This window comes from Lolium rigidum, chromosome 3 (genome assembly GCF_022539505.1).
Source record: "Lolium rigidum isolate FL_2022 chromosome 3, APGP_CSIRO_Lrig_0.1, whole genome shotgun sequence".
NCBI classification, from domain to species: Eukaryota; Viridiplantae; Streptophyta; class Magnoliopsida; order Poales; family Poaceae; genus Lolium; species Lolium rigidum.
The window spans coordinates 383,966,033-383,977,714 of record NC_061510.1 but is presented as its reverse complement, the minus strand read 5'-3'; the positions used below and the strand labels follow the sequence as shown (position 1 = coordinate 383,977,714).

Genomic DNA, 11,682 nt, shown 5'->3' with positions numbered 1-11,682 from the left:
GAGGCTAGTTTGGGTGGCGATATAAATGCTTCAGGATGTTGTTGTTGTTAGAAATATGCCCTTGTTAAGCAGGAAGTTATTATCATATTTCCTTCTTCATGATAAATGTATATACTGGATGCTAGAAGTGTATTAAACGAAAATATTAATATTTTTGTGGTTTGTAAATATTACTGTGTCCCTAGTAAGCCTGTACTAGACTAGTTTGTTGGTTGATGATGATTAAGGTTTCCTAATCATAGACATGTGTTCTCAACTAAAAATGGGGTCATGTTATTGGAAGAATGACATGATGGACAAGACCTAACTAAGCAAAGCAATACAACCATGTCATTTAATTGTTGTAGCTTTCCAATGTCAAATATATCAATCCTTAGGCTATGAGATTATGCTAGTCCCCTATACCGGAAGAATGCTTTGAAAACATCAAACGTCACTTCGTAATTGGGTGATCATAAATGTGTTCTATGTTGCTAATCCCATCAGCCGTCGCAAGATGAAAACAATGAAAAGAGCAAGAAATGCAAAAACACACACACACACACACACACACACACACACAAAAAGAGCAAGAAATCCCATCAGCTTGCTCCTTGTCGTAATGCTTGTTGCGGACGTTTCTTTGTTGTTTTATCTGTGTTGTTGGTTAGATTACCAATATTTTTCATGCTGCTAGTTGTCCCTGATCCTCGTAGTCGCTGTATATTCTTGTTTTTTATTCTTAGCTCTCTCCTTTTTTGCCCTGCCTAAACTCTCTAGATGATGTCTTATATTTTCTCGAACATTTGAACCTAATTGCTATATATGGGTGCGTAAAAATAAACAATATAATATTTCTTGACATGGAAATCTTCTCATGTCACGAAAAGGCGGTTGCAGAAACCCAACCATCTCATCAAGCACCATCTTAGGCCATCTACAATCCAAGATGCTAATAAAAACGAACCAAATATTCTCTTGAGCACAAATGTTCGTATGAATGATTAATATCTACAGGAGCGGTGTCTAGTTAGGCATTTTTCATGTATAAGTAAACAATAGTGCTTGAGCAAAAAATAACTATCACCAGTTATCGTTCCTTTTTTATATGTCTGACCTCGCACGGAGGTCCCCATGTAAATAACTTGCTTCCATGTAGCCCAAACACCTCTGAATATCAGTTTCAGATGGCTGTTAGTGGGTAACAATTGAACTTTATGGTTACAGTTAAGCCAAAAACTTATGATGGTTAATTTAAATGGAGACAAAGATCGTTTTGTATGGAAGTTGACAAACAATGAATTGTTTACGGTGAAATCTATGTATGAGGATCTTATGAATGACCACACACCTTTTTTGAGAAAATATCTATGGAAAGTAAAAGTCCCTCTTAAGATTAAAATATTTATGTGGTTTCTCAGTAATAAGATTTTGCTTACCAAGGACAATTTAGTTAAACGACGATGGAATGGGTGTATGGAATGGGTGTACGCAATGTGTTTTTTATGGAGAGCAGGAGACTATTGAACACCTCTTCAAAAGCTAAAATTCTTTGGCGCACGGTTAATTTAACGTATAATCTTCCACCTCCAACCAATATTACGAATATGTTTGGTAATTGGTTAAATGAAGTCAATAGACAATCTAAACCTTTTATCCGTATTGGGGTCTCTGCCTTATGTTGGTGAGGAATGATGTTATTTTTAACAAAAAAACAATCTTTTCACTTTTTGTAGGTTATCCATATGGTGTCACATTGGGTTCAGCTGTGTGCTCTACTATCACCGGAGGAGCAGCGGGATGCTACGGCTTCTGGATGCACACGGCTCCAGACGGTCGCTCAGGATATCTTGTGCCAGGCTGGCTGGCGGTGCAATAGGCGGCTACTTTGATGTGTAGTCATCTCTTTTTTTCCGCTGGTTGATTCTTGTATCAATTCTGGGCGATGCGTGAGTTGTTTTGAACTATGTACTCGTAACTTTTTAATAAAAGGCCGTGTGCTGCATCATCATGATGCAGAAGCCGGGGTTCAAATCCCAATTTCGAAAAAATGTAATCGAATGGAAGTATGTTTATTTTATTTTACTACACATATGTCTAAGCACCCTGCATTATTGTACATGTCGTTATTCAACGATATGCCGTATGTTGTCTTAATTTCTTCTTATTTTTCAGAAAATGTAGTGTTCGCTTATAGGGATAAATTGTCCGTGTGAAGCAAAACTCTCAAATCTGAAGCTAGTATAAACAGGGGGCATGCTGTGTCTTAGAGCATCACTAGTAGTACCCCTAAATCCTCAAACCCTCAAACCATTTTAAGGGTTGAGAATAGGCATTTTTTGGCACTTTTAGAGGTTGAAAAACTGGGGCAAAGACTAGAACCCTCAAACCCAACCCTTATAACGTTATAAGGGTTGGGTTTGAGGGTTCTAGTCTTTGCCCCAACCCCAACCCTTCAAGCTATCATATGACATATCACAAATTTCATCATCTCAATAACAGTTTGAAGGAAACAATAATCATTCTAATTATTATTACAACACCGAATAGTACTTTCAAGCACATAATAAAATCATTCAAGTTATTACAACAATGTTTTTGCAAATAACAATAATATTTCGAATCAAATAGGACATAGAAAAGTAAAACAAAGGTAGATCATTGGCCTTGGCGCCGCCCATCTAACTGCCAGTGGTGCTCTACTAGATCATCCCGGAGCTGGGCATGAGTCTTTTCATTCTCAATATGACGATGTGCTTCAAGAAAAGCTTGTACGCGAGAACTGTTTCTTTCCGGTTGCACACGGGTACCAACATTGTCATAGAAACAAGGCAGGTTTAACCCTCTCTCATCCTCGAGGATCATGTTGTGTAGAATCACACAATATTTCATGATGTTCTCCAAGGTTTTATTTGTCCCCAAAACGAGCTGGACCCCGAACTATGGAAAACCTTGCTTGCAAAACACCGAAAGCTCTCTCAATATCCTTGCGGGCTGCCTCTTGTGCCTTGGTGAAATGAGCCTCTTTTTTGGTTAATGCCACCCCATTTTTCTCTTTGATGGACTTCACAAGAGTTGCCCACTCGGGATAAATGCCATCGGTGAGATAGTATCCCATTGAGTACTCATTATTCATGACCTTGTAGTTGCAAGTAGGAGCATCCCCTGAACTAATCTTGCAAACAAAGGAGACCTATTGAGCACATTGATATCATTGAGTGTGCCCGGAAAACCAAAAAAATGCATGCCAAATCCATGTGTCCTCCGATGCCATGACCTCAAGCACAATGGTTGCATCACGGCTTTTACCGCAATACATGCCTTGCCATGCCTTTGGAAAAAATTTCCATGTCCAATGCATGCAATCAAGACTACCAAGCATCCCCGGCCATCCCCTTTTTTCATTCATCTCCATCAATCTCTTTGTATCTTGCTCGTTGGGTGCTCGAAGATACACATCACCATACAACCGGATGACCAGTTTTGCAAACCTACGGACGGACTCCGTGGTTGTATCTTGTCCAATGCGAAGATACTCGTCGGTGTAGTCCGCGGGTATGCCATAGGCAAGCACCCACATTGCCGCCGATATCTTTTGGTACCCACTAAACCCCATGATACCGGCGGCGGATCTACGACGCTTGAAGTAATCTGAGGCGACCGCACAATCGGTGACAATCTTCACGAACAAACTACGGCGCATTCGGTACCTTCTCCGGAAGAGGCGTGGTGGGTATGTCGGTACCTCCGCGAAGTAGTCGTGCATCAATTGCTCGTGGCCGAGAGCGCGGTTCCGGTAGATGGTGACGCGCCCCATCTTCGACCCTCTTCCTTGATCCATCAGGTTCATGCGGTCTTCAAACTCTTGCACGTCGACGAGGAGGCTCATCATCTCAACATCGTTATCTTGAAGCAACTCCTCAATATCTGAATCATCCGACGACGACCAACCTGAATTATCGGACAACGACGCCATATCGTCTACATAATACAACAAAAACTAATATATGAGTTTCCAACAATGAATCTAAAAGAAAAAATAAAACCAAAATAAAACAAAAAGGGGCATACCGGGGCGAGGCGCGGCCGGTCAGGGCGTCGGGAGGCCGGGGCCGGTTGGGGCGTGGCCGGTCGGGGCGCGGCGGCGGGAGGGCCGGGGCGAGGCAACCCCCGGTGGCGGGAGGCGGGCGGGGCTGGGAAGGGGCGGGGGGTGGGAGGCGACGCGGAGGCGGTCGAGCGGGAAGGGGCGGAGGCGGCCGGGCGCGGGAGGCGGTGGGGCACGGAGGCGGCGCGACCGGGAAGGGGCGGAAGCGGCGCGGGGGTGGCCGGGTGCGGGAGGCGGTGGGGCCGGGAACGGGCGGGGCGCGGGAGGGTCGGGGGGAGGGGGGCGGAGACGCGAGAGACACGGGAGGTGGCGGCGGGAGGGCGCGGGCGGTCGGAGGGGAGGGAGGCGGCGGAGGGAGGGCGCGGCGACCGGAGGGGAGGGAGGCGGCGGCGGGAGGGCGCGGCGTCGAGCTGAAAATCCCTCCCGCGTTCGTTCACGAAGGGAAACGAGAGGATTAGGGGTTGGGGCAAAAATGCCTCTCCAACCCCCACTTCTACAGGTTGGAAGGGGGAGTAGGGGTTGGACCTGTGAATTTTTTTAGGGGTTTAGGGGTTCTAGTCTACGCGTTTTTGTCGCTCAAAACTGTAAAAAAACAGTTATTTTTGAGGGTTTGAGGGGTTAGGGATAGTACTAGTGATGCTCTTAGCTGTAGAGAGAGGCAGAGAGAACGCATGAGCATTATATAGCTTCTTGCTCGTCAGAGGCCAATGCTATACTATTTAACAAGCTAATTCATGTATTGTTGAGATACATATCTTGTATATCTGGATGTGTATCCTCTGTAGTTATTGTATAGCGATACATATCCTTGTATTTACTATTGGGCCCGCCTCCTTCCTTGTATAGTCGAGGACGTGGCCTATATATGTACCGCCATATGCATCCGATCAATACATCGAGTATTGCATCTCCTTCTACATGGTATTAGACACCTCCTAGATCCTAAACCCTAGCCGCGCGCCGCCTCTCCTCCCCGTGCGCCGCACCCCCCCTCCCCCAACCCCTAAACCCTAGCAGCGCCACCTCTCCTCCCTCTCCAGCCGCGCGCCGCCTCCCCTTCTTCATCATGTCAACCCCTAGCTCCAACCCCTTCGCCGACTCCTCCATCCCCGACCCCGGCCAGCTCCGCGCCGTCGCCATCACCGACCATGTCCCCGTCAAGCTGTCCACCACCGCCGCCAACTACCTCGCCTGGAAGACGTACTTCTACCTCCTCTTCCGCGAGTACAGCCTGCGCGATCACATCGACGGCACCGCCGACCTCCTCGCCTGCGACGCCGACTGGCTGGCCATCGACGCCATCATCATCCGCTGGCTCTTCCTCACCGTCTCGCCGGACATCTTCAAGACCGTCGTTCGGGAAGGCGATGATGCCCGCACAGTGTGGGGGAAGATCAACGGCCTCTTCACCAATAACAAGCTCCAACGTGTTGTCTTTTTGCAGCAGGAATTCTTCGGCACACCCCAGGGCGATCAAACCTTGGACGCCCTCGCTCGCGCCTCAAGGCAATCTCCGACGAGCTCCGGGACCTTGGGTTCCGGATTGGCGACGAGCTTCTCCTCTCCACCCTCACCGCCGGCCTCAGCGAGGACCTCGGCAACGCCGCCTCCAACCTCACCCTCATGACCAACCCTACGTTCGAGCGGGCGGTCGACTACCTCCGGCTGGAGGAACGCCGGCTGAAGGGTGTGCGCACCCGGGCGGTTCACACCGCTCTATGGGCAAGCGGCAACGGCGTTCTTCCTCATGGCGGAGGAGCTCCACCGGCACCCACCCCCGCCCCTCCACACTCGCGCCTCGGCCGCAGCAGCACCAAGGAGGAGGGCGGTGGCCGCGGCCGTGGCCGTGGCCGTGGTGGTGGCCGTGGCGGTGGCCACAATGGCGGCCCCGGCATCGTCGGTCCGCGCCCGGGTACTCACACCCCACTCCGCCGTGGGCGGGCGGACACAACCCCTGGACGGGGTCGTGCACGCCTACACCATGCCTGTTCCGCGCCCCCGTCCCCGGCACCGTCGGCCCTCGTCCGCCGACGCACCGAGGCCTTCATCGCCGCGCCACCGCAGGCTCCTGCCCGGCCTGCCCTACGCTCCCGTCTACGGCGGCATGATGCCGCAGGCCCGACGGCCCACCGGGACCCCGCGGCGTACACCACCCTTCAGCACGCCCCCTCGCCGGGCGCTTACTCTGGCGGCGGAGACTGGTTCATGGACACCGGAGCCTCCGCACACATGGCTGCTCACCCGGGTAACCTTTCCACTTCATCTCCGACATCCACTTCCTCTCGCATCATCGTCGGTAACGGTGCTGGTCTTCCCATCTCTCATATTGGCTCCACTCATTTTCCTTCTAATTCCACACCATTGTCTCTTAATAATGTCTTAGTTTCACCACATCTTGTTCAGAATTTAGTTTCCGTCAAAACTCTTTCTCGCGATAACTGCTGCAATCGTGGAATTTGACGAGTTTGGTTTTTTTGTAAAGGACGCCCGTACCCGGATGGTTTTGCACCGCGCGTGAGAGTCCCGGCGACCTGTACCCCGTTCAGCCGTCTCCCTCCACTCACGCTGCACCTCGGGCGCTCTCTGCCGGCGTCGACCTTTGGCACGCTCGTCTTGGCCATCCCAGCTCCACCTCGCTCCGCACAATAATGAGAGGCTTTTCTTTTTCATGTAATAAAATGGCGGCTCACTCATGTGACGCCTGCCGACTAGGCAAACATGTTCGGATTCCTTTTAGTACTTCATCCACAGTTGCATCTCTTCCTTTTCAATTACTTCATATTGATGTATGGACGTCCCCTATACCGAGTAATTCTGGTTTTCTTTATTATCTTGTTATTCTCGATGATTTTTCTCACTTTGTCTGGACTTTTCCTCTTCGTAAGAAATCTGATGTCGCTTCAACACTCACCGCCTTTTATTCTTATGTATCTACACAGTTCGGTCGTCCCATCCTCGCCCTCCAAACTGACAACGGCAAGGAGTTCGACAACACCACCATCCGCACCCTCCTCTCCACCCACGGCACCATCTTCCGCCTAACTTGCCCATACACCTCCCAGCCAGAATGGCCGCGCCGAGCGCGTCCTACGCACCCTTAATGACTGCGTCCGTACCCTCTTGTTCCACGCCCACATGCCCCCTCAGTTCTGGCCGGACGCCCTCTCCACCGCCACCCTCCTAGTCAACCTACGCCCGTGTCGCCCTCGCTGGAATTACACACCACATAACCTCCTATTTGGCTCACCCCCCTCATACGACGGTCTCCGCATTTTTGGTTGTCGTTGTTTCCCTAGTACCGCTGCCACCACCCCTCATAAACTCGCACCTCGCTCCATTCCGTGTGTATTTCTCGGTTACCCGGCTAACACCAAAGGCTACCGTTGCTATGATCCGGTCTCTCACCGCGTCATCACGTCCCGGCACGTGTACTTTGATGAGCACTGTTTTCCCTTTGCACAAGAACAGGTGAGGACTTCTCCTCCCGCGACTGACAGTCTGCGGCATCGCGGCCCTACCTTGGTGGAGGTCCCTGGCTCGGCAGCGCCTCCGCGCGCTCCCTCTACTACAGCTGCGACGCCTTCCGTGACGCCCTCGAGCCCTGCCTCGGGCTCACACGTGGCGCCCTCGAGCCCCGCCTCGGGCGTCGCCGCCTCGCCCCCGACACCGCCGCGTCGCCCTCGAGCACTGCCTCGGGCACCGCCGTGTCATCTGCGCCCTCGACCGCGTCGCCCTCGAGCCCCAGCTCGGGCGATGCTTCGCCTCCGGCCCCGCCTCCTCCGCCGCCGGCGAAGGGCCCCCTCACGCGCGCCCGTGCGGGGATTCGCGTCCCGAGCACGCGGTACCCCTCGGACGAGTACGTCTGCACCGCGTCGACTTCCGCGGCTTCACCAGCCACGCCGTCGCCTATGCCCACCTCCGCCGGGCTGCTCTCCGCGACCCGCGAGTGGTTTGCGGCCATGCATGACGAGTTCGACGCCCTGCAGCGGAACCGGACATGGACGCTTGTTCCCCGCCCCCCTCACGCCAACGTCATCACCGGGAAGTGGGTCTTCAAGCACAAGTTCCATCCGGACGGTACCCTCGACCGCCACAAGGCGCGGTGGGTGGTTCGTGGTTTTCGCCAGCGCGCCGGCGTCGACTTCACCGACACCTTCGCTCCGGTTGTCAAGCCCGGGATGATCCGCACCGTTCTTCAGCTCGCGGTCTCCCGCGCATGGCCCGTGCATCAGATGGACGTCTCCAACGCCTTTCTTCATGGCCATCTCGAGGAGCAGGTCTTCGCCGGCAGCCCACTAGGTTCGTCGACGAGCGCCCACCCCGACCATGTGTGCCTGCTCTCGCGCTCGTTATACGGGCTCAAGAAGGCCCCACGCGCCTGGTACCAGCGCATCGCAGCGTTTCTTCACCAACTCGGCTTCCGCTCCACCCGCTCCGATGCATCGCTGTTCGTGTACAAAAACTGGCGCCACCACCGCGTACCTGCTGCTCTACGTCGATGACATCATCTTAACGGCCAGCTCCACGGACCTACTGCGCCAGCTCACCGACCGTCTTCGCGCTGAGTTTGCCCTCAAGGACTTGGGGCCTCTGCACTACTTCCTCGGCATCGAGGTCGTACGTCGCACCGACGGCTTCTTCCTCCATCAGCGCAAGTACGCCCATGAGCTCCTGGACCGCGCCGGTATGCTTAATTGCAAACCCGCGGCCACGCCTGTCGACACGAAGTCCAAGCTTTCCGCCACAGACGGTTCCTTGGCCACGGACGCGTCATCTTACCGCTCCATCGTCGGTGCCCTGCAGTACCTCACCCTGACTCGCCCCGAGCTGCAGTATGCTGTTCAGTAGGTGTGTCTTCACATGCACGCTCCGCGGGATCCTCATTGGGCTGCGGTCAAGCGGATCCTCCGCTACATTCGTGGTACAATGGACTTCGGTCTCTCTCTCCACGCCTCCACCGCCACGGACATCGTCGCCTACTCGGACGCCGATTGGGCAGGCTGCCCTGACACGCGTCGCTCCACGTCTGGCTACTGCGTCTACTTAGGCCCTTCGCTCATCTCCTGGTCGTCTAAGCGACAGCCCACGGTTTCTCGCTCCAGCGCCGAAGCGGAGTACCGGGCTGTTGCTAACGCAGTTGCCGAGGTCTCCCGGCTGCGGCAACTCCTCGTTGAGCTCTCATGTCCCGTCGCCAAAGCCACCGTGGTCTACTCGCGACAATGTCTCCGCCGTCTACCTCTCCGCCAACCCGGTTCACCATCGCCGCACCAAGCATATTAAGCTGGACATCCACTTTGTTCGGGAACAGGTGGCGCTTGGACACATTCGAGTACTTCATGTGCCCACCTCCCAACAATTTGCGGATATCATAACCAAGGGTCTCCCTACGACATCTTTTGAGGAGTTCCGGTCCAGTCTATGCGTTCGACCGGGCGACGCTTCGACTGCGGGGGGGGGGGTGTTGAGATACATATCTTGTATATCTGGATGTGTATCCTCTGTAGTTATTGTATATCGATACATATCCTTGTATTTACTATTGAGCCCGCCTCCTTCCTTGTATAGTCGAGGACGTGGCCTATATATGTACCGCCATATGCATCCAATCAATACATCGAGCATTGCATCTCCTTCTACATGTATGAACAAGCACATTATACACACTTTGGTAGTATCTTCACCGAAAGACCGAACAATCCTCTGCTCTGCGCTAGATCGTACATATATACACATATCTGACATGTTGGTGCACAATGCTCTCTCTACCTAACTACGAGGCTTGATGATGAGCTAATTATGTTTTAGCATAACCGCACGGATGAATGAGATCAGCCGATCTTCTCGGAGCTGGTGTCGTCGGTGGGCCAGATGACGGTCTCCATGAGCCGCTCCCGCATCAGCTCCAGGTTCTCGTCCGAGATCTTCTCGTACATCTTCGCGTGGTCGCATTTCTGATCGTCAATTAAACATTAGAAAAATCTATTGTTATTAAAATAATATAAATGTTTTAGCAATATTACAAATAAAAAGGTCCTGTAGCTCAGTTGGTCAGAGCGACGGTCTAATATGCCGTCGGTCGTGGGTTCAAGCCCCACCGGGACCATATTCTTTTTTGTTGTATAAACGACTAAATAGGAATTTCTTTTTGTTCCCCGAGCAGGACGGCAAAATAGTGGGCCGCATAGCCGAATTAGTGGGCTGTATTTACCTTGATCCATTTCCCGTACAGGTGAAGCCTTGTTATCATCACTCGCTCCGCAAGCTCCTGCCTCTCCTGCAAGCGACAAGAGGAAATACAGATATCCTTGTGAGGAAATATATTCCATGTTTAAATCTGTAGCTCTGCAAGAGGAACACGATGCATGCTATCTTTTGAAGATTGTGCTGCATCAGTTGCTTACCTTTACAAGAGCGCGCAGGAAGAACTTGCCCTCAGTAGGCTTGTTCACTGCAACAAAGCTGCCAGGGAAACAAGAAGAACTGAATTAGTACAAAGATTTCAAAAGAAGAAATTATCTTTTTGGTGTATGTATGTATGTCTCTCTCTCTGACTTACTTGTAGAACCAGCGGTAGCTGGGCGGGTTCATCTCGTAGAGCTGGGTCATCACGGTCCTGACGGCTTTGTAGGTGAAGTAATTCATCAGTTGCTGCACAAACATGAACAGGCAGGAGGGGAAAATTACATGTCAAGAACTAGTACTCCTGAGTATATGCAGTACAATTAAACAAAATTCAGCCGAATCTTTCAGCGGGGAATTGAAACTGTTGTCAAGAGATGTTGCATGAAAATTCCCCAAAGGTGTTTACACAAGTACAGTATATAATTAAGGTGTAGATGAGCCTAGGTTAAACAATTAATTACCTTGTCGACATCGCTAAAGTCGTCCTCGTACGTGCCCCCGAGGTTGCAGACGATGGCGAGGCCGCCCCTCCTGCCCCGGCCCTGCCTGAGCCTGACTGAGCAGGCCGCCGGCCGGCGAGACCTCCTCCTGCTGTCCCCGACGAAAATTCCCGCCCCTGACCCAGACGCAGCGGCAACCCGCCTCCTCCCTAGCCCGACGTCCACGGCGCCCACCGCCGGCATCACCTGAACTCCCGCCATGATCTCCAAGCCAAGGCAACAGAAATGGAATCGATGAGCTAGCGAAAGCTTTCTTGATTGAGCTCAGCTAAATTAAAGCTTCTTCAGCTCGGGCTGCGCCCGCGGGCGCAGTATATAGTAGTCCTAAGCAACCGAGAATTCCAAGTGGCAGGAGGAGGAAGAAGAAGAGGTGGTGTTGAACCGCTGTTCCTCGCTGCCTTTTCTTCTCGTCGTTGGCGGGTCGTGGCTGGCTTGGCCGCGACGGACACCAACCAAATTTTCTGAGGCGCAGCGCGCTCGGCTGCAGGGGAAAATTCCGTGGCCGGCGGTAGCAGGAGAAACTGTAATTCTCGTGTGACCCCCGCGTGTCATTGCCAACGCACGTACTTACGTGGACCACGCAGATGTGAGGCTCTTCGTGTCCCGAGGATTCTATGAATCTGAAAGCAAGATCTTTTTTTCCTGTGAAAGAATCTGGAACCAAAAGCTGGGACGTACGGCAGCAGGTTGTGAGAT

At 52.2% G+C, this 11,682-nt stretch overlaps 1 protein-coding gene and 1 non-coding gene across 2 annotated transcripts; one reads left to right on the top strand and one right to left on the bottom strand.

Moving 5' to 3' along the window:
- Positions 1 to 9,726: 9,726 nt before the first annotated feature.
- LOC124704435 (chaperonin-like RbcX protein 2, chloroplastic) lies at positions 9,727 to 11,362 on the bottom strand. The gene is made up of 5 exons (XM_047236689.1): positions 10,948 to 11,362; positions 10,641 to 10,732; positions 10,486 to 10,543; positions 10,293 to 10,358; positions 9,727 to 10,035 (listed from the first exon to the last, which is right to left on the bottom strand). Exons 1-5 carry the CDS (start codon positions 11,185 to 11,187, stop codon positions 9,913 to 9,915), a joined length of 579 nt encoding a protein of 192 aa, XP_047092645.1. The 5' UTR covers positions 11,188 to 11,362; the 3' UTR covers positions 9,727 to 9,912.
- TRNAI-AAU lies at positions 10,114 to 10,187 on the top strand. Its single transcript has one exon. It is a non-coding gene; the product is annotated as a tRNA-Ile (tRNA).
- Positions 11,363 to 11,682: the final 320 nt, after the last annotated feature.

Coding starts and splice junctions, on each gene's coding strand:
- LOC124704435 (XM_047236689.1), bottom strand. CDS start 11,187: ATGGCGGGAGTTCAGGTGATGCCGGCGGTGGGCGCCGTGGACGTCGGG. Junction 10,733..10,947: donor ACTTTAGCGATGTCGACAAG/GTAATTAATTGT, acceptor ATGTTTGTGCAG/CAACTGATGAATTACTTCAC. Junction 10,036..10,292: donor TGTACGGGAAATGGATCAAG/GTAAATACAGCC, acceptor ATTGACGATCAG/AAATGCGACCACGCGAAGAT.